Below are 25,318 nucleotides of genomic sequence, written 5' to 3' on the forward strand. Positions count from 1 at the left end.
ATAACAGCTGTCTGGAGGTGAGGAAGGAATTACATCCTATGGAGGTCATAGCTACTACCCCTAGGGCAAGCAAAGTGAGTAAGGTGGAAAGTGGCTGTAACAGGTGTCAACACACCTGTGCAATTGTTTCAGCTGGAGGCTCTTAACAAAGGGATTCATTTCAAGGGCAAGTCATGTTTTCAATTTAAAATAAATAAACATATCACAGAGAGTAGTGATTTTAACATTTAATTTTTTAAAATCTCACATTACCATTTTTTTTCTACAAACAGACTTTGTTTAACAATAGTTAATTTAACAATAGTTTGAGAGGTATTATAATGCTAACTACAGCTTAAAGGAAACATTTTGGCACAAGACAATAACAAAATAAAAATAATAAATAACCTGCTTTACATATGCTGAAGAAAACAAAACAACATACAATAAACTTAATAAAATTCACACTCTGTACAACAGCTCAAGGTAGACCTTACTAAACAGCACTCATGTCCTATCAGTAACATACACATATTAGTAAAAATAGAAACTTTAACAACATGCTTAACTCAAGCAAAACAGCGATGCAATATGAATCATCTCAAGAAGTTCATCGGTTCTGAAGAAGCCAGAGTTGGAGGTGAGTGAGCACACAGCAGTGTACAAACCATCTCAGCCAGGAGCCTTATCCCAGTGCTTCTTCAAACATGTCTGTGTTTAGCTTCTTGCTGGAAACTGCATCAGGCTGACATCCTCCTGAGCTTGTGGCTGTTAAAAGGAAGAGAGAACATAAATAATGACCTCAATTATAGTTTTCTCTTCTTCCCTGAGAGAATAGCTCAGGTGGAAGAAGGGACAGGTGACATGACTGTCTCTGAGAAGACTCCAGAAAGGAGTAGCTGAGTCTGACAGGAGATGGAAAGAGATGGATTCCTACCTCAGGAAAAGGAGATGTTTCTTCACCCAGTCTTCCTTAGGATTTACACAGGCATTCCGCCCACTGGCAGTGTGGAAACTGGAAAAGAAGTAATGATAAAGAAATCAGAAATTCCTGACAATAACTGATGTGGGGAGTACAGTTACTCTGTATAATGACCAATAGAAACTGCTTTTCTAAACACCTGTTAGACATGGAATGATCCAAATCCCTCCAATATTATATGAAGAATAAGAGAGTTAAATGTAATAGCTACTTCAGTCTCAGGGATCATTTTTTGCACCATAAAATGTTGTTTAATTTATTTGATCTGTTTAGGCAAAGACCTTTGCTGGATGCCAGAAACAAGTTGTAAAATTAAGGAGAACAGCTGCTGTCAAGCTAAGGTGACAGATCAACATCTAGGCCAAAACCTTGTAAGAAAAACATCCAATCCCCGTGAATTAGAAGAAGTCTTGTCACTTATGTGTCTGTTCACAGGTTTTGGCAAGGGAGCATTCTGTGTTGGCCAGAGTGGCCCTTAGCTGGAGACAAAACCTGTCTTTGTTTGCACAGCCAATTCCTAAAGAGTCAGAGTTATTATTTACATTGTATGACCGTCCTTTGGGTTAGCAGTCCCTGTCAACTAGAGGTTGTGTGGTTTTTTTACATGCGTGATATACAATTTATTCAGTTAATTTAACTTTTTGAAAAGGTAGGAAAAATCACTCTTATAACATTCAAATCCTTGGTTTAGCCAAAACAGACATCCCAAGGTTAATACATGTCAGAAAAAACAGCAGAGATTCAGTAACTTACATGATGGCAGGGATGTCGCAGACCTCACTGGGGAGCTGCTCAGTGTAACCCTTCAGAGCCTTCCGAGGCAGCCGCACTTTGGTGTAGGACAGGCAGCAATCCTGGTTGCTTTGTGCTGGAGTGAAGGACAACAACAAAGTAAATAAACCCCATTTGGCCCTGCTGTCTTGGGCACTCGCTGTTCTACCCCAACCATCCAGCTCCCTCATGACAGAAGAGGGGGATGAGACAGAGACAGCACATTTTGCTGAAACCATTCCCTTCCGGCTCAGCCTCATTGTGCTGCCAGCTGCGAGCAGCGCCAGGAGCCCTTCCCAGAGCAGAACGCCCGAGGTCACTCACCTTCCGAGGTGCCCCACAGGAGCAGCGCCAGGAGCCCCAGCAGGGAAACCAGGACCATGCTCTTGCTGCAGCCAGTCATTCCCTCTCCACACACAGCTGTGCTCCAGTGAGTGCCTGGCTGCTGCCTGCTGCTCCTGCCAGCCCTGCCGCACCTCCACCTGCTTATAAAGGGTGGCAGGAGCCACGGGAATTCACACACGGGCGGGTTCCACTGTCATCAGCGGGTTTCCCCACAGCAAATTCCATCGTGCCCGATTTGGCCCCAGCACTCCTTCCGGGTACTACAAACGCAGATAACAGTGTGCTGGGGAATATTTTAATTTTTTTTCTAAGTTGCTTAAAAGATTCAGTCTAAAAGTAATGGAAATAAAAGGCTATGAGGTAATGGTTCTGTGGGTGAAGCATGTGTCGTTTTAGGGGTAGGAGTGTGGGTTGTGAAATGAGGAAAGTCAAATGTAGGTAACTTTAAATGTTATCTGCAGAAACCATGTGTCTTCTGTGCTCTAGCTGAATAAACCCAGCCTGGGAGCAGAGGGAGGTGGGCTTAGCCAGCCAGATTCATTCCAGTGTGGCAGACCCACAGGAGCTGGGTCACAAGCTGCACCAACACCAAAGTTCTACATTAATATTTCCTGCTTGGCCAACACAGTAACATTGGACTCTCCAGATTACTGCTTTCTGAGCTCTGGACTGTAGTATTGGCAAAGTCACATGAGCAACATTGAGTATTCATGGAAATGGGTTTATTTCATTTCCTTAACCATATATTCCTTGCCACAACTTCCTGCCAGTTTGTTACATGTCTGAACTACTTCATCTGCAACAGAGTGAGCATAAAATAAACTTGAAATGGGGCCTATATTCTCCAAATCTGTGCTTTCTAGAATGCATTAATGCACTTAATAAACAATAGCTGAAGTTTGGTGCTTTCCCAAACTGTACCAGAGTATTGTTACTCCTGAACATTCAACAAAAATACACACAATTTTAAAATTGCCTTGCACGGTTCTAGAGAAACCACCAAGGAGAGGATCTGTCACTACTCCAAGTACATTGTTTGAGCTGCCACTCAAGAATGGAACTTTCCCATGCTGTTAAGGGATCTGTGTGAAACTACTGTGATGGCTGCAGGCCATGTGCTGGCCAGCCAGTGCTCACAGGAGCTGCTGCCAGCTCCAGGTGTTTATAGAGTAACCTGAGCTTTAAGTGGCTTCTCTTAAGGCAGAGCTCATGGACAGTCATAGGCAGTGCATAATTACATGCCTTCTATCCTTCACAGAGTGCCAGTACCTCTCTCAAGGGGTGATTTGTAGAAATGGAAACAGCTTGAACTCTCGAACAATAACTCTGTTATTCAGAGAAATTAATTTCTCTATGTAATAGTGAGAATTGATGGAATTTCATATGGCTGAGGTATACATGAGCAACCTTGCAGTGTTCATGGCATCACATATACTGGACATGCTTCTCTGCAAGCCACAGCAACTGGCCAAAGGATGGGGAGGAGGCAGCAAAGAACCCATGCCCTAATGAATGCTGCTTTTTGTAACTGTTTTATGGATCGTAGTGAAATGCCACAAAAGTACAAAAAGATCAATGCTCTCAGTATGCAGCTATCTCTGCACTGCTTTAAAGACTGTCAGCATTAGGCAATGCCTCAAACTCGCTGACCAGAATGGTCATTTTTTTCTTTTACATACAGATTTCATGGATCCCAAATCTACTACAGCTATACCCAGCTTTGGTATTTCGTATGCCATTTCCTAGGCCATGCTGTTATCCAGATGGAGGTGGCCTTGCATCTCATGTCTTCCTTGTGACTCTACAGCTCTATTTCTTGTCCACTGAGTGCTTCTTGGACAGAATCTGCTCATCTGAGCTTTGACACTTCTACCTAAGCCCCAGCAGTTTGGATAGCAGAGTGATGACACTACTCAGGCAGCGCTCACCCCGTAGTCCTGCCCTCAGGCAGTTTCCATCACACCAGTGGTTCCCACAACTGACCATGGCTGGCAATGTGCCTTGTCACAGTTGGACTCATGCTCATGGTGTTCCTTTTATCTCATTTTTTGTTTGATTTAGGAAATTAGGTTAAGGTTTAGATTTAGAACAGCCACAAGGAGGGCCCCGACTTCAGGAGCGCTGTCATTTTGCTTGTACTTGGTGTATACAAAGTACCTTCAGTTTATTTGCACAAAGTAGTTAAAACAATCCAAAAAGGAAGTGTTTTTCATTATTCCCTGGGAATGAGGGGACAGTGACTGTTGTCCACCCTGACCTAACCAAACTTTCAGTCTGGTTTCCTTTGGCACCTGTGTGACCAAGTGAGGCCATGTGGGCTGGCCAGGGACTGCCACACAGCCGAGAGATGAGGCTGCCAAGCCCTAGGGTGGCCAATGGCACCTCCAAGCCTATTCCTGGGTTGGTTGCAGGTGCCATATAAATGTGTTTAGTGTCTTAACACTACTGCAGTTTAAAGCTACACATTGAGGGGGCCACCAGCTCAAGGAAGGCCATCATTTCCCTGCCCTGGGGCCCATGTAGGGAGGGCTGTGTCCAGAGTCTCCTCAGAGGATACAGCCAAAGCATGAGGGATACCAGCCACAAGCTGTGAAAAGGGAAATTCCCATCAGACATAGGGAAGCCACCTCTCCATAGCAAGGGGGTGAGGCACTGGGACAGGTTGTCCAGGATGGGAAAGCCTAGTTTGAATACCCTTGTAGATACTCAAACTTAAGCTGGACATGGCCCTTCCCTGAATATGATCTTAAACTTGGGTTCCTTCCCAAGCTACAATCAACCCTACATTATTTTTTCTGGGTTTTTCACATTTAGCTGTTTGTTTCTTATTTTAGTTCCCTGACTTATTTGTCTTCCTGACTTGACTTTGCTGCAAGCTTCTCAGCTTCCCTCCCTCCTGTTGTCCTTCCTCAGATCCCCTCACAACAACTGCAGTCACAGTAAGGCAGAGCAGCAAAACACAGACTGACAAAGCATTCATCCTCTCCTAAGCTTCCTCTCGCGTTGTTTCAGGGGCCAGAGAAAACAGGCTCAAACCCCTCCATTGTGCATAACAGCAAAGACAGCCTAGGTGCCAGTGCTGCAGAGCCATATAGTCAGACCTGTGGAAGAAATGCATTAGGAAAAATGGAGCCTTTTCCCAAGTAATACTGGGGAACTAACAGTTCTGAGCAGCTTGGGAATGTTAAAGAAGAGAGCTGGGGAGTCAAACTGCTTTCAGACACCATCTGCAAAACTACAGCCAGAGACAATTTTCTCTGGTCACCAAGCTGCTACATCCTGATAATATGCTTTCTCTCTTATATCCCAAAGGACTTTTACTCACAGAAATACCTGCTGAAAGTCTGAAGTGCTGAAGAGGACTTAATAGTTCAACCTTGATAAACACCTACATACAGGACAAAAAATTTGGCCGGGAGGGGATGGACTTACCACATCATTCTCCCCATCACAGAAAAGCACAGGAGCAGTCTACCTGGTTTCCATGCAAGGGTTAAAATACTTCATGGACTTTTGAAGAGAAAGACAGAGAAGGAATTTTATAATCATTAACCATGTGATTATTGTCACTTTATGGGCTTAGGTCTAACATTAAAGATGGAGGACTAAAATAAAGAACTTGAATATCAGACACTGTCAGTATCTTTACCTGTGTCCTAAAATAAGATGAGAAACATACCGACAGTTGTTAATCAACTAGCAGTTAACAACAGTTTCCATGTTTTTTCATCCTCACAAAGAGATACTGTTTTATTGCTTATTAGTACCTTTTCTGAATTGATGTAAATAAAACCTTACAGCAATACTGCTGATCATCCAGGAAACACAGAACCAGATGGGGAAATTCCCTTCTGTAATTTCCAAAGGTTTAGGACTCCTTTGATAAAGCAAAGTGCATGAGAAGGCAGTAGCCGGAAGGAACATGGCCAAATACGGGGATTTAATCATTGCATAATCTCTGATGAGTAAATGCATAATAAGTACCAAGCACAAAAGTTCCAGAGGTAACTTGCTCAATATCTCTGGAGCTTTAGAGGCTGTGATGCAATCCAGTGATTTCAGGCAATTTAGTATTTGTGTGACTGACAAAAGTTGTTATCTGAGGAAGAAACCAATTTTCATTAATTATAGGTTGCACTTCATATGTTACAGTTCTAGAAATACCATTGAATGACATTGCTTTGATGTATTTATGGACAAGATATGTGCCTGTTGGGAGAAATTAACTTTCCATCTATCGAAAGTGCAGGTTATGAGGAGACCTGGTGAACCTGCCATGAACATCCTGGCAGCATCCCAGCACTGCTGATTGCTTCCTGCTACCTACATACAGAAGCTAAATATCTCGTGTTCTGGGGGCAGATTTCTCTCTGCAAACTCTACTCTGTCTACAGTCCCTGAGGGTAGCCAACCACCCTTTCACAGAAATGGACCTCTCAAACATGATGGCAAAGCCTATAACAGGAAAGAATGAAAAAAAGTCTTCATTGGATTTGTGTGGCAGTGATTTGGGTAGGCACTGGTGGTGGATTTTCTGCTAGAATCTTCTCCCATGTCTGGCAGAGCCAATGCCAGCTAGCTCCAAGGAAGGACTCAGTGGACAAGGCTGAGCCCATCACTGACAGTGGTATCATCTCTGGGATAATGTATTTAGGAAGGGGGAACAAGCCCTGTGCAACTGCAGCCAGAGAGAAGAATAAGTATATGGAGGATGGATATATGAAACCACTCTGCAGACCCCAAGTTCAGTGCAGAAGGAGGGGCAGGACCTGCTCCAGGTGCCAGAGCAGAGATTCCCCTAAAGCCCAAAGTGCAGGCTGTGGTGAGGCAGCTGTGCCCACCCAGGAGCAGAGATCCACCTGCAGCCCCTGGAGGACCCCAAGTCAGAGCAGCTGGATGCCCAAGGGAGGCTGTGACCCCTTGGGAAACCCACACTGCAGCAGGATTCTGGTAGGACCTGTGGCCTCATGGAGAGAGGAGCCCGTGCTGGAGGAGAGAGATAGTGTGGGGAGTTCTCTCCCTGAGCAGGAAGGAGCAGCAGAGGTTACACATGATGAAGTGACCACAACCTCCATTTTCATTCACCTGAACTGCTGGGGGAAGGAGGTACAGAAAATCAGGACTACAGTTAAGTCCAGGAAGAAGGGAGGTGTGGAGGGAAGATGTTTTAAGATTGATCTTACCTGTCATTGTCCTACCTTGATTTGATTGCTAAAAAATGTAATCAATTTCCTCAAGTTGAATCTGTTTTGCCTGTGCTGGCAATTGGTGATGAATCTCTCCATGCCCTTCTTTTGGTCTCTGAGCCTTTCCTTATTTACCTCTCCTCTGCCCAGCTGAGGAGTGGAGAGATAGAACAGCTTTGGTGGGCACCTGGCATCCAGCCAGGGTCAACACACCAGTCAAAAGAGGAAACTTTAAAAACAGTTAAAAGCTGTCTGCCAAGCTGGGCACTAAGTTACATTATATTTCCTTTGTTACAGCCCTAGTTCTCTTCCAATTTAAATTTGTTTTTATTTTATTTTTTATTTTATGCCTTTAGGCATAGTAAACACAACAGCAGAAACATTTTGTCTAATACATTTCTGATCCTTAAAGTAGTGCAGAAGTGTGGATTTTCTGAATAACTTCTGCAAAGGTGGGAAGAAAGGAAGAATCACTTGAAAGGATTTTACACTATCTCCTACAAGGGACTGAAACCACCAAGTGTCATTTGCAGACAAAAAGAAACCTGATTACAAAAAGTAGCAACATGATTGATTAATTAAGTAATGTAATTAAATTAATGTAATGCAAGGATACTACACACGTTAGACACAGATGTGTTTAACATCCCAAAATCTTCACCAAGAAAAGCTGTCAGCAACTTTTCAGCACGAGAGTGGTCATACAGCCACGCTGAGACTGAGCCTGACCCTCACCACTTCTACACAAATCAGTGCTTCACTACTTCAGTTTGGCTGAGAATTTCCCCAAGATGCATAGATCCCAAAGAAGATTTGGAAAAGGAAAATTGCTAGAGCCAAAATCCACAGCCTGAATGTGAAAATGCCTTCCAATACTAATAAAATGAGGGCTTGCACTTCAAATATGTTTAATTCAGAAAGAGAAGAAAAAGATACTATGCCTTGGCAATTATGACAAGGAAATATGTGACATTTTCTGAATCTTGAAAGTAAAATACAAGAATAGAAATAGGGCAGAAAAAAATCTATTAATTAAAATTTTCATTAAAATGCAGTTTTAGGTTGGCTGAAACTGCTCATTAATTCAATTGAAACATGATTTTGTATAAAATTAGAAGATAACTATTAAGAAAATGGGAAGCTGCTTTTTTGTGTTCTGTTTGCTTCCTCAAGAAGATCTAAGACAAATAATCCAAATCTTATAAAGAAAAGAGAAAAAAGAACTAAATAACATGAAGTGGTAAAGTTTTAGGTTGACCAAGAGAACTCATGAAGGTTTTACTAAGTCACAGTTGACGTATGGAATATGTGATTACTTGGACTACTTAGTACATTGTTAACAGAGCCAGTTTGTCATGTGTTACTGGAAGACCAGCTTAAAAATACCCAGCAATACCTGCTTCTTTGGAATTGCCAAACAAAAACCAATCAAGATTGTTTTAAATAGCTGTTAGCCAACGCTGTGGAGTGGCTGTGTCACGGGGCCTGGCAGAGCAGCTGTGGACACAGGCCCTCTCAAGGCAAGTGCTGCAATCACTGCAGCTTTTCAGCAGTACGCTGTTGTGCTATAGGGACTTCCCTGAGAGGAGCTTAAAACCACAGTTGCCCAAACCAACTGCCCTGGGCTTTCCTCTTTCCAAGAGGCCTACTCTTTTCCCAAGGAAACCACACCACCACATCCCTTCCATGCTCTTACAGGTTCTTTTGCATAACACAACTGAGATCACTGACTTTCTTTCCCTCCCTCCTATACCCCTTTTCTGGACCTTGGTTATCAGCCCTTGATTTCTGTGAGAGGCATTTGGAGACCTTAGAAAGGGCAGCCTTGCCCTAGCTCCTGTGAAGGAAGCCATCTGCCAGCGTAATTTTTCCTCTCTTTCTGCAGGGTTCCCTTGGCTGCTTCAAGCATTCTCTTGCTTGTCCCCATTTTCAGAATCTTTCTTGCCTATTGCTAGTCCAGACAACTCCAGCCAGCCCCAAAAGTGCTCTGTTGGTTGGGCTCTTGGCTAGGGCTTTGAGGAGGGTGCTGTGTCCAGCCACTCAAGCCTGCTCACAGTCATCAGGGCTCCTGTAAACAAGGCAAGAACCAGAGACAGAAAAACTGTTTTAAGCCAGAAAAGATGTTTTAAGTCAAGCAATCTGGGCTTGACAGAAATCTGCTATTCCAAAGTGACCTGTGTTTTACAAGAACATCTCCTCAAATAAGTATGCTCAGCCTTCCTCAGATCAAAGACTAGTCCTTTTCCTCTTCGTGTTTGTACCCAGCCTAGGCCATCAAGGCATATGGAAACCAGGGCCAGAGCACCAGGGTACAACACACACTGTAACTGCTTTGCCTTTGAAAGAACTCACAGGAAGGTGAAGGCACATGGAAAAAAACTTGGACCACATTAAAAAAATATTCTTCTTGCAAGGGATAAAACCTAACACACTGTTGATGAAAAAAACCAAACAACAAGCAAAAACAAAACCCCTAAAGACTTTAATAACTCTATGATCAAAACTCTTTGGAGCTGGCAATAAATCAAGGTATCAGAAGAACTCGGGACATTTTAAGTGGAAGAATTCTTAGATTTAAGCAAACACTAGCAGCATAATGGACTTATTTTAAGCCTGTTCCAGTTGTCATTAGAGGTTTAGCATTAAATGAAGCAGCCAGCTTGTTATGACCACTTATGAAAATGTGACAAATGCTCTTTCAGCAGGACTTTACTACTTGGGCTGTTGCAATGATTCAAAGTCTCCCATGGTGTGTGTAATGACATGCACCTTGAGGATAAAAAAACATAGAGAGGATATGCTGAGCTGAAACTTCCTACATACACAGGTTGTGCAAACATAAATTTGCATCTCTGAAATGAGATGTCCATCTGTGACAACAGGACAATATGTGCCACTAGTGGGAGGTCTGTGGGATACGTCTACAGGAGAACACGCCCTGGAAAGTGCTCTTTCAACATTGAAAGTGCCTTTGAAATCCCTTCAGGTTTTTCCTCTCATTTTTCTTTGGCATACCACAATGAGTGAGCATTAATCATTACAAGTATTAACCATTTCAAATGAGATTGCTTTGACATATATATCACTTCCCTTTTGTTAATTAACTGGAGATTTTAAATGTATGCAATCCAAGAAAGACTAAAGCACGGGTGTTAAATTGGATTGTATGGCATTGTTACAAAAACTACAAATAAGATGTTAAAATCACCAGGCCAAATCATCACGTACCAAACTTGGAGACAGGGGAGTTTTTTGTGGTCCTGGGATAAGCATCCTACATACATCTATTTCTAGCTGTAGTTAGAAGTTCTAAAGGTGAAGCTTAATAGAATCATTCATATTCTTCCTCATCTCCTAAAATGCTTTTTTGCTCATTTTTTGTTACCATGTGTCACTTTTTTCTCACCAGAATCATCTTTCCCCACTTCATTGAGAAAAAAAAAAACCTGCTGTTCTTCCTTTAAACACTGATGGCTTCTATGCCATTAGAAGAGCTGACAGACAGTGTAGGGGACAGAGGGACACCAGAGTCCAGTGCACTCAGCACTTGCACAAAAGTCAGCAGCAAACCTACAGCAGTGACCTCATAATATTTTATTAGAAAGGAAAATCCTCAGGGAATTTCACTGACAAGGGAGTAGTTCCTGTCCTCCACTGATGATCTGGAAGAAAAATATAAGGAAAACTAAAGGACCGATTAAGGTATAACCTGTTCTTCTGTAGGTCTCTCTGTTCTGCTCTCATTGAATGCAACAGGGAGGTTTCCTCCACCTTCCAGCACCTCACAGCTTTGCACCCCTCAGTTGGGAGAGCAGAGTGTGCTTTGTGCCAGTAAGAGTGAGAAAGTAAAAGTTTATTCAACCAACCCAGTCCTCAGACAAACAAATCCAGTTCTCAGAGAGTGGGAAACACCTTTATTTGGAAATCTCCCAAGGTGTGTCAGAGATTTTTGCAAGAGGTACAGAGCAAATCAGAGAGCTGCAATGCAGGTCACTGCCATGCAAATAAGGATGACTGTAAAGCCTTGGCAATGCTTCCAAAGGGACACCCACTGTAATTGGATGCTCCTTACCCACCCTCTCACAACTACATCAGTGATCTTTCACCTACAGTGAATTCAGCAACTAACCTGTAACCAAAAGGAGACAAACCAGCCAGTGACTTATATTGCAGAAAGGTAATGCAATTTAACTTTCCCTGGCCAATAAGAGGAGATTAAGAGGGTAAATCCCTTCAAACCAGCACTTGCTCAGACTTCATTGTTTACAAAAGGGACATAAAGCACGGCCAATGTAGGTTCACCCAGTCTTTATAAACTCATCACAGGACTTCTATGTGCTCCATACCATGTTGGTAGCACAGTATAACAAGAGGTCCAGGGCTTGTTTGTGCCCAAGTGTGCCAACAAAAAAAATGCTGCCAGTAAGAAAAAAGAATTAAACCCCCTCAAAATGTCTCAGGGTGATGATTAACGGCACAGCTGTTTGTTCCAGCTCCTGAATTGCTACCAACAGCCACTACCCTGCATGGTGCCAGTGGGCACTCCAGTGACAAGAGTTAAGAAGAGTGATAGATAAAAAGGGTAGGCATTATCCTTAGGTAAGGTACAGCATAGTGAAAAATAGCCTTACAGCATTGCTTTTTAGTAAGGAAGCAGCTGTAAATGTACATTTAATCCAAGTACCCGAGACGTTATTTTGGTTGAATGCATTTCCTAACCTACCCCTTGGAGTAATGCCCCTAGTGCCTTCTATCTAAATATCCCAAACTAAACTTTGCATATTCATTTTTGTGTCTCAGATGAAAAGCACCTGAGCCCAGGATGTGAATGTCTTGCCACGTTAGGAACCTGGGGCAAGATTCAGCTGAGAAGCAAGTCATGGAAACACTCACCCACGCACTGTGGGATTCAGGGCCAGACTGCAGAGAGCAGCTCATTCCCAAAGCAAGCATGCAGTACATGAGAAAAGATAAAGATCAGCTGATCCATAAGTCAGAAAGTGAACTTGTCCTGTGAATACTCCTGAGTCTGAGAAATCTGACAAAAATACACCTTATTCTTTATAACTGCCATCAGAACCTTTCTGTGCATAGGCTGTATTTGGCCACGAATGGAGAAAAATCTTCAGTATTAACCACATAAAATTTTCTTTGCTATCACTTCCTTTAGAGAACAAAGTACACATTCTTCAAATAGAGTAAGCCATCAGTTTGATTTGAAGAAGCCTCTTTGTCTGAGTTGGGCAGGTGTCAAGAAGCAGATGTGGTTTGTGAGCTGACAGTCAGCGCCCAACCACACAGAGAGACACCTCACACTACCAACATGAGCCTTTCAGCCTTGGTGCCATCCTGTGAAGCACCAGAGATAATATCAGGATTGAGTCCAAGGGGCAGCAGAGGCAGGAGACAGTGTCAAGATGACAAAGGTTTTCAGTCTTGTTCTTTTACTGCCTTTATGCCCCTCTCAGAATTTTCCTATCACCTTGATTCGTTAGAGACTATATTAGGTTAATTGTTCAGGATACACTACTACCATAAAACTCACCTTTCCTCCACTCTTACAGAATCTTCCCTTTCCCAAGTGAACAGAATTGGAATATCAGCTAGCAGATCACCCAGCCCACCCTCCAAGCAGAACAACACTTCTGCATCTGACTACACTTTGTGAAAAGAGCGTAGTCCCCTTCAAACCCAGCAGCTAAGCTCTGCTGGAGGCAGCTTATGGCATGGGGCTCAAGCTGACCAAAAACTTGCATAAGCTCATCACAGTTTTACAGTCTTCCATTTGGCATTCAGAAGTAAATCAGTGAAAAAGCAAGAAATTTTAACTACAAACAAGATGGATTGAAGACTATGGGAAAGAAGAGATAATAAAGGATAAAAGAGGATCTGAGAGCAGAGAAACCAAACATCAATGCCTGGAAGTTACTTAAATCATTCTTTCTCATTGTTGCATTACAGGAAAAACAGAATTTTGCAGTCAAGAAATTTGAGTTGGATTCTTCAGTAAGTCAATGCAAACCCCAAATAACACCATTTCCCTCAAGAGTACTCTGCATTTTACCAAGAGTTCGTGAGAATAAAACCAAATGCAGGTATAGTCAGTGTTCTCCTAGAGGGGCTGTCACCTCCTATAGCTACAGGGTCAATAGAACAGGAAGAACCAAGATAACTCTGGGATCAGTGTCAGCAGGGACTGATGGCTGGGAAAGAGCCCAAAGGAATTATTACATTCCTTTCATGAATTAGTTTCACACACATTACAGATTCTGCCAGCATGTGAGGAGTGTCTGATGATGCACCATGAGTCACATAGTTCAGTTTGAGATAGTCCTGTGAGGAGGCATGATGATCCCTATGGCTCCCTCCCAGCTCAAGGTGTTTTATGACTCCAGAAGTGCACAGCACTGTCCCAGGCAGGAGGAGATGGATTCATGGACAAAGGCCAACAAACAAGTTATAAATGCAAGAGGCAGGGATGGCCCCTCTAACATCACTAACCCTGTAATATTGGATTGTTGAGGGGTAGAAGGCAAAGGCTGCAAAATCTGGCCAAGAATGAAGGCAAAGGTGGCTGACCTGAGACACTTCTCTGACCCAGCAAGGAATGTCATACCTTTTTCATATTCATGTACATGTCCATAAGGTTACTGCTCCATTTTACTGTGTGTGAACCAAGATGCTGCCTTCCTCTGGTTAGATAATTCACTGTTACTTACAAATATGTTCACATTTTCCTACTGTATTGGTCATATTCCTAAACAATTATATCCCTCATCCCTCAGACCTACATGCTGTGCGACCAGGGTGGGAGTGGATCTAAATTTGCATAAATACTTTTTTTGTGAAAATCTGTACATTTCACAGAGTATACTCTGCTGTTGTAAGTCTCACAGAATCTTCTGAAGCTGGCTATAGGGCAGCTGTCCCCATCTTCAGCAGCACTGTAAGAACCTGTCAAAGCAAAAAATCTGACAATTTTGCCAGCAAATAAGTCAGGAGGATGCAGAGCAGGGTGTTTTACTTTTTACCTTTTAAATTTTTCAGAATAGTTTGAAACCCCATTTAAGTGGTGTGGATACCTTCCAATCTTACAGCAGTGGTATTTGCTCCTCCTCACCTCTGTAACTACCCATGCACAGCTACTGCTCCCTCTTTAATATAAGCCAGTTTGAGGCACAGATGGCTCCCAAGCCACATATCCTGTCAAATAGACCCAAAATTCTTCGGGAACAGAACTTCCTCTATTGATTTTGTGTCACTCAGACACTAAACTGTAGTTTGGGTCTTGATTTACCGCTGCCTTGGGGCAGAGACAGGCCAGTATTATCTGGCTGTTCCTTTAAGGGTGCTGAAAGAAAGCCAGCTGGAGGCCAAAGGAGGTGTCAGAGAAAGCTGTAATACCAGAAGAACAGGAAAAGCACAAACCCCAAACAGAGTCCAGTAGCTGCAATACACACAGGACAACCAGAAGTGAGACTGGGAATACTAAAAGGAGGCTTTTCCCTTGGAAGTAAGAAAGGAAGAGCTCCAGCACAGAAGGTACGATTATATATGAACTTTAGAAATATGAAATCCTGCAATGACAAGGGAAAGTGGGAGGAAAGAAGAGAGCAATCCAATGGGGAGCTGGGGGGCTGTGTTAGGCTGTGTGCAAAAGAGCTGACAGCTCTGGCACCAAAAATTGCTGAAGGAAAAAACAGAGGATTGTTTTGTTGTAGAACAACACCAAGACATCCTAAAATCTCTTCAAAAGTGGACAAAAACCTAGATTTATAAAAGACAAATTGACCACATGGGATGACTGGACCAGGAACAAATTGGATCCTTCCCCCTCAAGCAGAAGGCAGAGCTCTGGTTGTCAGAGGTTTGTAGTTATGAAAGCAGAAAGGAGGGCTTGTACAGCAGCTGCAGAGCTGGAGAGGCCTTCACCAAGGGCTGGGATGTGGGTGGCACACAAACCCCAGAGCAGGTGAGGTGACACACCCCAGAGCAGGTGAGGTGACACCATCTCCCACTCCCCAAGGGCAGAGTGGGCTGTCCTGAGAGCCTCTGCCCCTCCCCACTCAGCACCAGTGACAGGTTTTTTTCTGCACAGCTCCTTATATCAGGTGGGAAACTTCTCACCTGACTTTACTACCAGCCTAACACTGGCCCCTCAAAGAGCAGAAGTGCATGTTGGAGGTACAGGTCTAGCCCAAAACCCTGAACAGTGCACGGCTGGCACTGCAGGGATGCAGTGACCAGGACACACCTGAAGTTCTTCTGTGTACAGCTGAAACCATGAGTTCCTGCACAGGATGGCAAAGCCCTGCCACCCATGGGCAGCATCCCAGGGGCAGCACAAGCCAGCTGTGAGCCCCATTCACCTCCCAAGGTGTGGGACGTTTTGACAGGCTACAGGAGACTTGCTGCCCTTGTGTCACACAGCCTGCTGGGGGTGAGCAAAGGGGGCAAGACCTGAAACAGACCAGGGCAGAGAATCTAGCCTGGAAAGGGAAAAATATGCCCTGGCTACATCCCAAAGCTGACTAGTACAAATGTTTTGCATCGCAGTGCTAGAGATTCTCTCCACCCCACTCTTCTCGATGCCTTTCTCAGAATCCCAGCAAGCATTCTCATGGCACTGGGGTGCTGTATGGCTTTAATGATTACCGCGTGGGAGGAGAGCCAGGGGATGTTACGGTGACTCAGTGAGCACGATCCTGGGCAGGGCCCAAACTGGTCCTGCCAAAGCCGCGTTTGCTGCGGACTGATGTTCCAACAGCCGGGGAGGAAAGAGGGGCAGAAATGCTTCCTTCCTGGAGCACTCTGTCTCACTCTGTCCTCCCGAGCTCGTTTTGCCTTGCTGGGGCCACCTTGCCATCTAGTGGTTCACACTGCAGAGCTGACACAGAGCTGGGTTCGTTTCTGCTGGAGTCCTGCAATGCCCATGCTTTCAGCCTTTATGCACCAAAGGAAGTAATTCAAATTCCCTTGGATGTGCACTTATTTCTTAGTGTGTCAGGCTGTCAGTAAAATGTGCTGTCGTAGCATGAAGTTTGAAAAGAAGATGCAAAATACCTACTGCCTTATACATATCACATCCTATAAAAAAGGATCCTCTGCCCATCCAGCCTGGAGTGATATACTCATCAGGACATGACTCTTTGGGCTGAATAGACCTTCTTCCAACTTTTACAAAAAAGTTTGTGAAAAAACACTACTTCATTTTTAAAATTTTTATAAGATTCATTTTTTGCCCAAAAAAAGAAAGAGTTATCAGGAGGGAAGTAGATATAAGTCAAAAGCAGAGTGATAGAAATCCCATCTGCTAATATGCAAAGTCCAAAGGGCTCCAAAAGATAAACTGCACACGTTTAAGATTCTTGACATTGCCTATACTAACATGAATATGGATATTAACTTACTGTCTATTTCCTTTGCACGTCCCCATTACACCCATTTTAACTTTTGTTTGGGCTCTGTCCAGCAGAGTTGCAAATTTTAATTTATTCCATCACCTCACTAGTGACAAGAACAAAAATACCTGCTTCATTTCATTTTAGCATGAACTGTTAACCTTCTGTGACCAATTTTATAAATGGAAAATATGATGTCTGTAGCCAAAATGGACTTCTCATGCAGATAATTCCAGATGAGAGTCTGGCTTGATATCCTTTCTGTATTACTTAGCAGCTCCATCTGCTAGGCTCCAGAGTTATCCTCATCATTCAACAAAGTGCTTGGCTGTGATCAGTCACGGTGTCGAGGGAAATCTCAGTGCTCAGCTGTCTTCAGCCACTTCAATCTAGAAAGGCTTTTCCTGTGTTTATCTTGGTCAGTGCAGATGGAATGACAGGGTAAGTTTGTCTTCCCAGTTAAGGATCTTTCAATTCATTTTTTATGCACTTTCTACAAAGAGAACAGTAGACAAATGTGAGGAATAGCTGCTCACTTTAACATTATAAATAAAAATTATTTTGAACTGTCAACCTCTAAAGAGCACTCCTAGGCATTAGAAACCACAAAATAAAAATCAATTACAAGATCTCTTTGCACTTGCTGGGGCAGTATCATTATTCTAACAAACTTTATCCTCAGCTTTGCTGCAGAGGCCATGAGCTGCTGGAAGCAAGAGAAAGCCAACACCTGGGCTTTTCCCACCCTGATTCTCTGCCTCTATGGATTCTTCTACATGATGAAACCATCAGAACCTTTCCTAACACCCTATCTAACAGGACCAGATAAAAACCTGACCACAGATGAGGTATGATTTTATTCTATGATTTCTTTTAACTGAAGTAGTGAAAATAGAAAGGGAAAACACTGTTTAAAATTTTTTTAAAGATTAAAAGTTGGGGGGGGAACACAAATTAAACCAGCTCTGGCAGGTTACAATTTGCAGCAAACTTCATAAATAACAGATCCATGTAATGGATCCAAGATCCATTTGCCTGCCCAACAGTGCCATGCTGATTCAATGTGATTATATATTTTATTAATTCCTTCAGAGAAAAAACTTCCCTCTACAACACCATTTAAAATACATGAACTTCCTTCCCTTGACAATAAAAACACTGACATTTCCTCTTCTGTTCTAGGTTACCAACCAGATTCTGCCAGTTTGGACATACTCCTACCTCGCTCTGCTTTTCCCAGTGTTCCTGCTCACAGACTACGTGCGCTACAAGCCCGTCCTCCTCCTGCAGGGCATCAGCCTCATCGTCACGTGGCTCCTGCTGCTCTTTGCACATGGAGTGCTGGCCATGCAGCTGGTGGAATTCTTCTATGGCATGGTCACAGCCACCGAGGTGGCCTATTACGCCTACATCTACAGCGTGGTCAGCACCCAACACTACCAGAAGGTCACCAGCTACTGCAGGAGTGTCACTCTGGTGGCAGCCACCGTGGCCGCCGTGCTGGGACAGCTGCTGGTGTCCTTAGCACACGTCTCCTACTTCTACCTCAACGCCATTACCTTGGCTTCCGTGTCCCTGGCGTTCCTGTGCGCGTTCTTCCTGCCCATGCCCCAGAGGAGCATGTTCTTCCACAGGAGAGATGCCCCTGAGCCTCTGCCAGGGCCCTCGAGCTGCCAAGAGGAAAGGAGCCCCGATGCTGCTGCCAGGGCCCCGACCCCCCAGCCCCAGGCTGGCAATGCCGGGCCCCACAGGCACATGCTCAGCGTGCTGCTGCAGCTGGGCAGGGACCTGAGGGATTGCTACGGCTCCCGCAAGCTCCTCTACTGGTCCCTGTGGTGGGCTCTGGCCACGGCCGGCTTTAACCAGGTGGTGAATTATGTGCAGCTGCTGTGGGACTTCCGAGCCCCCTCGCACAGCTCCGCAGTGTACAATGGAGCTGTCGAAGCAATAGCAACTTTTCTGAGTAAGTCAGTGTTTAAACGTTGATCACAACAACAGCCTCTGAAGTTTCACTTTAGTAAACTTTCCAAGTGCCATTCCATTGCAGGCACTCCAGGGAGCCAGTGCACACCCTGTGTATTCCAGATCTAGGTCTTTAATGTACAACAGTTCAAATGTGAGTTGTTTTTTCTTTAGTAGCAGACAATTAACTGCAACTTACCGGTATGCAGAAAGTGTGCAGGTCACACAGACACTGCATTTAGTTTGTAAATCCATTCAGAAGCACCCCTGTTTCTTTGGATGAGGCTATTGGGTGGGTTTTTTTTTTCCCCAAAACAATTATTGCACTGTTCCCATAACAATGCTATGAGCTTACACAGATGGGAGAAGTTTTCCGTAAAAATTTTACACAAAAAGATCATAATCCTCTTGTTTAAATTTTTTTCTAGTGAAATACCCTTGTGCGACCAGACAGAAAGAAAACTTTTAGTCATTGTAAGATACAGATTCTTAGGGAAAAAAAGATTCTGTGAATCCTTACAATCCTAATGTAAACCATTCCACTTCTGTACCAGGAGCAGATGCTTGCACCACACAAGCAAAGTGAGGTTATCAAAAGGTAACATCAGAGGATACCCCCCTGCCTTGGCTCACCTTGTGCTGTTGTGAAGAACTTGCACAAGACCTGGGGGTGTGTTGTACCAGGAAAAATAAACACATCTGCATCACACCTAGTCATTCAGGTCACCCTTACAGACATTAAGGGAAAAAGAGACTACTTTTGCAGCAGGCAACTGAATAGACCACGTAAATCATGAACTTGAAGACCTCCTGTAGTATCTACTCCTTGCTGAATTTCTCTCTCTCGTGGACTTGCCTATTTCTCAGTGTCTAGGTATAGAAGTTTTTAAATTGTCTAGGACCCCTAAGATGGGCAGTCAGGTGGCTTAACTTTGCAACAGATGCATATTCTAGGAGGCCCACAAAAAGCAAACCTATCCTTTCTCGTTCCTTGGATATACTTCCTTGATGCCTCAAACTCACTTTTTTGACAATTTACCCCCTCTATGAGGTGCACCTCTGTTCAATGGAAGGTTTACTAGCCTAGCTAGGAAAAGGTGGAAGAATTTCCTTCTTGGACTCCAAACCATGTTCTTAATTCTCTCCCTAGAGATACATGCTGTGTACAGACACCTAAATAATGAATCCTTCTGCATTACAGTTTATCCTGTGAAGTGGAATAAAACACTAAGAGCAGAACGGCACAGACTTGATATATGCAGTTGTCTTAAAATGACCAGTCATCTGCACAGCTGCTTTCAAACTTCAGACTACTCTGCTTCATTATTTAGCATTGCCTTTTCGCATGTGAGTGTGGCAAGACTTGGTCATACAGGCTGTGGAACAGATATAATATTTACTTGTATTTTTTTCTCTTTTTCTAGGCTCACTAACATCTTTCCTAGTACAGTATGTGAAGATTAACTGGGACTATTTTGGAGAACTGGCTTTAGGGATCTTCTCTGCAATAGATGCCAGTTGTCTGTTTCTCATGCACTTCTCTACCAGCATCTGGGCATGTTATGCTGGATATCTCATTTTCAAGGCATGCTATATGCTCCTCCTGACAATAGCAACGTAAGTACAAACCATCACAATGCTGCCATCATGCACAGAATACTGACCCTACTTTGGGTTTGCTTTGGGCATCCTTTTCCTCAGAGGTAGCTGACCTAATGCTAGACATAACTGTTTAGGTAAGGACAGGAACGCTTAAATGTCTGGTTATGTTGTTTTCATTCTTCCAAACAACCGGGAAAGAAAAATTGTCAAAAGGGCATCAAACATTTACCTAAGCAGAAATTAAACAAGGCACAAGGTAATGTTATTACTAAAGGCAATGGTAACAGCAAAATGTAGAAGATATTTTCCTCCTTCCTGGCATGAAAGATGCAAAGTGAACAATAGGGACAAGCATACCTTGACAGCCATCCTTTAGGATCACCATATGCCTAGACCCCCTACTGATAAATCTTTTAGCATGCTATGAACTGCATGAATGCAGGAAAAGACTCAATATAAAGTATTCCCCAACATAATTTTATACATACAATCATTAATGATATTAAGATGTAAAAAAGGAATAAAAGGGAACATAGGGCATATAAACTCAGACAAGAGATCATAGGAGACCAAGCTATTCTGTTGTCAGAAATAGAAATGTATAAGTAATATTAACAACAAATATTTCATCCTGTGTAATAAATATAAAATGTTACTGCTCCAGTCATTTTCTTGCTTGGAATGTCTTTAGACATACCATACTATTTCATTACAAAAATACTGGATGCATTTTGTGCCAAACTCCAAAATTAATCAGATAGCATTTTAAAAAACTGCTAACATTATAATGTGTGGCAAGGTTATGCCTATCTTGAAGGAAGCCAAGTGAGCTCTTAATTGTCATTTTGGTAGATTGTTATTACATTTTAGTTAATTACACCTGGACTATTTAAATATATTCTAAAAAAACCCCAACAAAGTAAAATCTTGCAAAAAACTCCAACTCCCAAACTAAAATCATTGAAAATGAGTCCTGAAAGAATAACACCCTTTTGTTTGTATAGAAACTTTGCAGGTATATATTGCAAAGAAAGATGTTTTGATTATTGTCACAAAAGATATTACAAATAAAAATCTACAGGCTCTTGACAGAAATAAGCAGCATGTTACCTCCAGTGTCAAATCACAAAGCAAAACGTGACTCATCACCACAGAAAGCTTGGTTAGAAGATACCCAGAGTGACTCCCAGCCAGGGCAGAACTGCTTCCAGTGCCAGCTTCCAGCCATGGACTCTGTACAGCCTGTCTGGCACAGTCTGTGCAGGCAGAGAAGGAACAAAGGGGAAGGGTACAGATAACTGAAATTCTACCTGATCATCTGAAAGCAGGGGTTAGAAAAGCAGCCCATGCAGTTCAAAAAAACATTAAAATACACTACGGTACCCCAGACTTTTTTTTTTTTAGAGAAAGCAAGGAAACAAACAAACAAATGAAGCACCATTTCCTCTGTCCTTGATGCACCATCTCCATGAATCATTATCTCTTCATTGACTGCTAGACAGCAATAGCTTTCCCAGTGGGAAGTGACTGACCTGCCAGTTTCCCGTTAGGTTCCAGATCGCTGTCAATCTGAGCATGGAACGCTATGCCCTGATGTTTGGATTCAACAACTTCATTGCCCTGCTGATCCAGACCATTCTCACAATAGTTGTTGTAGATTCAAGAGGCCTGGGACTGGACATAGTGACTCAAGTAAGTGCAGTTACCTTACTTCCTATTTACTGCTCAGCCAAGTCATCTTCAAAATTCCTATGCCAGAGGACAATTTAATTATCATTCTTCTATAGAAATCCGGACATCTTGTTCTTCCCTTGTCATTCTTCGTTACTATTTGTTGTCATTCTTCCCTTTTGCCTTTAAACGCATTTAGGATTACAGATGCTGGTCTGTTACTTTTCAAAGGGAGATACACCAGAACATAACTAACCAGGCCCTGCTATCCAACTACTTTTAGTAGTTAATAGGACACCATCCTCTCTTCCCGAAAGCTCAGACTGGTTTTTTCAGATGCAGAATGGGAGTTCAGGACTATGAGGTACAGTCTGGATTATCGGAGTTATTTCAGCTCAAGTAACTTCTAATTCCAGCTCAGGAGCAAACCTGGTCTGTATCTCAACATGTACAATAGAGTCTTCTGCCCACAGCTTGGGCACTTCATTTGGGATGGGACATCCTATCTCACAACAGTGTCCCTAACTTCAACCCAATGTCACTCATGTTGGAGTCAACTGAAACACACTGACTTCTGCATTTTCTCAGATGGGCTCTCAGCTGGGGCAGCTTTCTACTCTACTCTGCTCTGGGTCTGAAGAAGACTAAAGCTACTCACACTCTGCACAGAGAAGGCAAAAGTGACTTTGAAAGAGTAAAGATTGAATCAAACGTTAAATCTTTAAAATTAAGGACAGGAATGTGTAGGACTTCATAAATAGCCTTGCCACTGTTGTTGGAAATACTGATATAAAATCACAGTGTATTTACTGAAACCATTGTGGTGACAGTTACTGAAATGTGCAAAAGCAAAACAAGAACTCAGGTTCTTCATGCAGATTATTCATGACCACATGGGTAATGAAGGTTCTTCTACATTTTGCACTAATAGAAAAAATATCCTGTTCTTATCCCTCTCCCTGTCTGATGTTTATTAAGAGGCATGAGGAATGGAAGAAAGGGGCAGTTCTTCATTTCACAATTATCTGCTGTGTACTTGAAAAGCTGACATTCTGCTTAATCACAAAGCAAAAACTCAAGTGTAGAGAAACTGCCAGAACACAAGAAAATCAGAGTGACTGTCATCTTCAGAAGAAGCAGAATTTCTCTAATGTGTTTTTCATTAATTGTTCTGCCTTTTTCTCCTCCTCTCCCAGTTTTTAATTTATGGCAGCTACTTCGCAGTCATACACGGGATTTTCATGATCAGAAGCATTTGTGTGCTGGTCTCATGCAAATGCCAAAGGAAAATAATGAGATCTTGCACAGAGCAGCTGAACCAGGCTGAGCACGAGTCAAGAGAGCAGATTGTCACAAGCTACATGACACGGCTGTAGGAGGCAGGCAGGCTGGAGAAGGGCTTCTCCTGGGAGAAGGGCTCCCAGCAGGGAAGAAGAGCAGCATGCAGGGAACAGCAGTGCAAGAAGAATGTTCAACTGAAAAGCTACGCTGAATCATTCCAGCACTTCAGCACAACATATGCCAGCAGAGAGCTCACCAGAATGGCACTGTGCCAAGAATAAAAGATAAGTTGCTTTAGATTCTTATTTACATGCGTATAAATAGCTTAAGGGCAGTAATTTATACACAGAATCAGAGCAACCACCTTTGCATCCCCCGTGCATGACGGTAGAGAGCAGAGTTCACCCTGCCTTGCTCATTGTAGCTCCTGAATGTGGTGCTGACAAAGCTGCTTCTGTCACATTCGCTGATACAGTAGCTGAAGGTGTGACTCCCCTTTGCACAGCCCTTGTTCTGAACCAAGGAAGAAAAGATCATGTTAGCTTCATTCCATTCTTTCATACCCAGTACAGGCAGATGGGGGACAGGCTCCTCCTGTCTCCTCCCTTAGCTCAGTGCACACAGGCTGCAAAAATCTGGGCTTACACAACCCATCCTGGAAGCTTCACTGCAACACTGCTACATCACAGTTGTTGCTTGGCCCACATTTGAGAGCTACAACCACTGTGCTGACTTCACAGCAACCTCTGCCAAGAAGGAAATAACCAGAGTCCAAGCAAAAGGCAAGAGCACCACTCTTTTGCTTGTGCTTCCAGTAAAATTAAATCTAGGACTGATTGTCTCCCTCTTTCAGCAGGAAAAGAAATAATATGAAGGGGCTTAAGTAGCACAGACTAAAACGAGAGAAGGACATTGTGGAGAAATTTAGCTGATTCCACAAAGGAAAATTCCAGATTAACAGGAATATCCAAGAGGATTTATAACTGAAGCAGTGAGCATCATGAGTGCTTTTGAGTGCCAAGTGAGGGAGGTCCACTGATCTTGACCAAGAATTTGGCAGGATCAGCCAAACTCAGAGTTTGTCAAGAAGCTCCAAGTCCTACAGCTAATTTTGTCCAAAAGATAGTCCAGAAGAAGAAAAAAGAGACTAGGAATGAGTTTGTATAGTGAATGTCTAATTTAATATGAACTATATCCATATGCTGAAGTTATTTCTGTACTGCTGTTTGCTTCTAGCTTCCAATATCTACATCTAACTAATAAAACCCACTTAGCATTTACAGAATATTTTTCCTGTAGAGACACAAGCTATCATTTGTACAGACCAGCTTTTCATACCACTGTCACACTGCAACTAGACAAAGTGCCCAGAAGCAAGGGCAGGCAGGACAGAAGCAATTTGTTTCAAGTCACAAGAAGAATCAGTAGGATCTGACAAAATGAAAATGTCTAATTTTTTAGGCCTTTTGTTTACTACTGTGCATTGTGGAGACATTGTCTGTTGTAAACTGGCTCTAAGCAGAACAGTTTAACCATTGCAGTCATAAAAGTGGGAGATTCACTTAGTCTCCAGTGAGAGTTCTTTTCTTACTGCAGAACTGAGGGCATGATGCTCCTGCCTGAAGAAACAGGGACAGAATCCAGGAGAGCAAGGACTACGTTTTCTATTCTTCCTTGTAAGTAGCAATCTTCTTTTGAGGCATTCAGTTTACAACTAGATGTCAGTCCCAGACTAGAAGTTAACAAGAGCTTGTGTTTAAATTAAAAAGAGGAACTTCATATTTTCAGCTCCATTCTTATGTTCTGGCTAGAGCGAACTCTGTGTCTGTAGGATGCCACTGAGGAGCAAAGGAGCACAGCAGACACAATGTATTTGGCTTGCAGCTTTAGAGAAAACCACATTCAGAAAACAGATAAGACTTTAAAGAAAAAAGAATCAATTCCTAGTCTCACTAATCTCCAAAATAATGATTCTGAGGTTGGAAGCTGGCAGGAAGCATTATGGGGGGAATAGGGGAGGAAGAAGGCAGCTCTTAGGAGTGTTAGGAGGAGAAAGACAAGGCCTTGTTATCCTGGGTTTTCAGCTGCAAATCAGAACTCACCCAGCAATCAGAGGTTTCTACAAGAGTAAGATACAC

The 25,318-nt window shown here is 43.0% G+C and overlaps 2 protein-coding genes across 2 annotated transcripts; one reads left to right on the top strand and one right to left on the bottom strand.

Moving 5' to 3' along the window:
• Positions 1-212: 212 nt before the first annotated feature.
• Positions 213-2,150, bottom strand: CCL20 (C-C motif chemokine ligand 20). The gene is made up of 4 exons (XM_053986532.1): positions 2,057-2,150; positions 1,715-1,829; positions 917-994; positions 213-747 (listed from the first exon to the last, which is right to left on the bottom strand). Exons 1-4 carry the CDS (start codon positions 2,133-2,135, stop codon positions 720-722), a joined length of 300 nt encoding a protein of 99 aa, XP_053842507.1. The 5' UTR covers positions 2,136-2,150; the 3' UTR covers positions 213-719.
• A 15,005-nt stretch (positions 2,151-17,155) lies between these two features.
• Positions 17,156-23,290, top strand: SLC19A3 (solute carrier family 19 member 3). Its single transcript, XM_053985812.1, has 5 exons — positions 17,156-17,512; positions 17,847-18,627; positions 20,051-20,243; positions 21,779-21,920; positions 23,096-23,290. The coding sequence occupies exons 1-5, from the start codon at positions 17,363-17,365 to the stop codon at positions 23,273-23,275; spliced, it is 1,446 nt and encodes a 481-aa protein (XP_053841787.1). The 5' UTR covers positions 17,156-17,362; the 3' UTR covers positions 23,276-23,290.
• The last annotated feature ends 2,028 nt before the right edge of the window (positions 23,291-25,318 follow it).

Source organism: Vidua macroura, chromosome 10 (genome assembly GCF_024509145.1).
Source record: "Vidua macroura isolate BioBank_ID:100142 chromosome 10, ASM2450914v1, whole genome shotgun sequence".
Taxonomy (NCBI): Eukaryota; Metazoa; Chordata; class Aves; order Passeriformes; family Viduidae; genus Vidua; species Vidua macroura.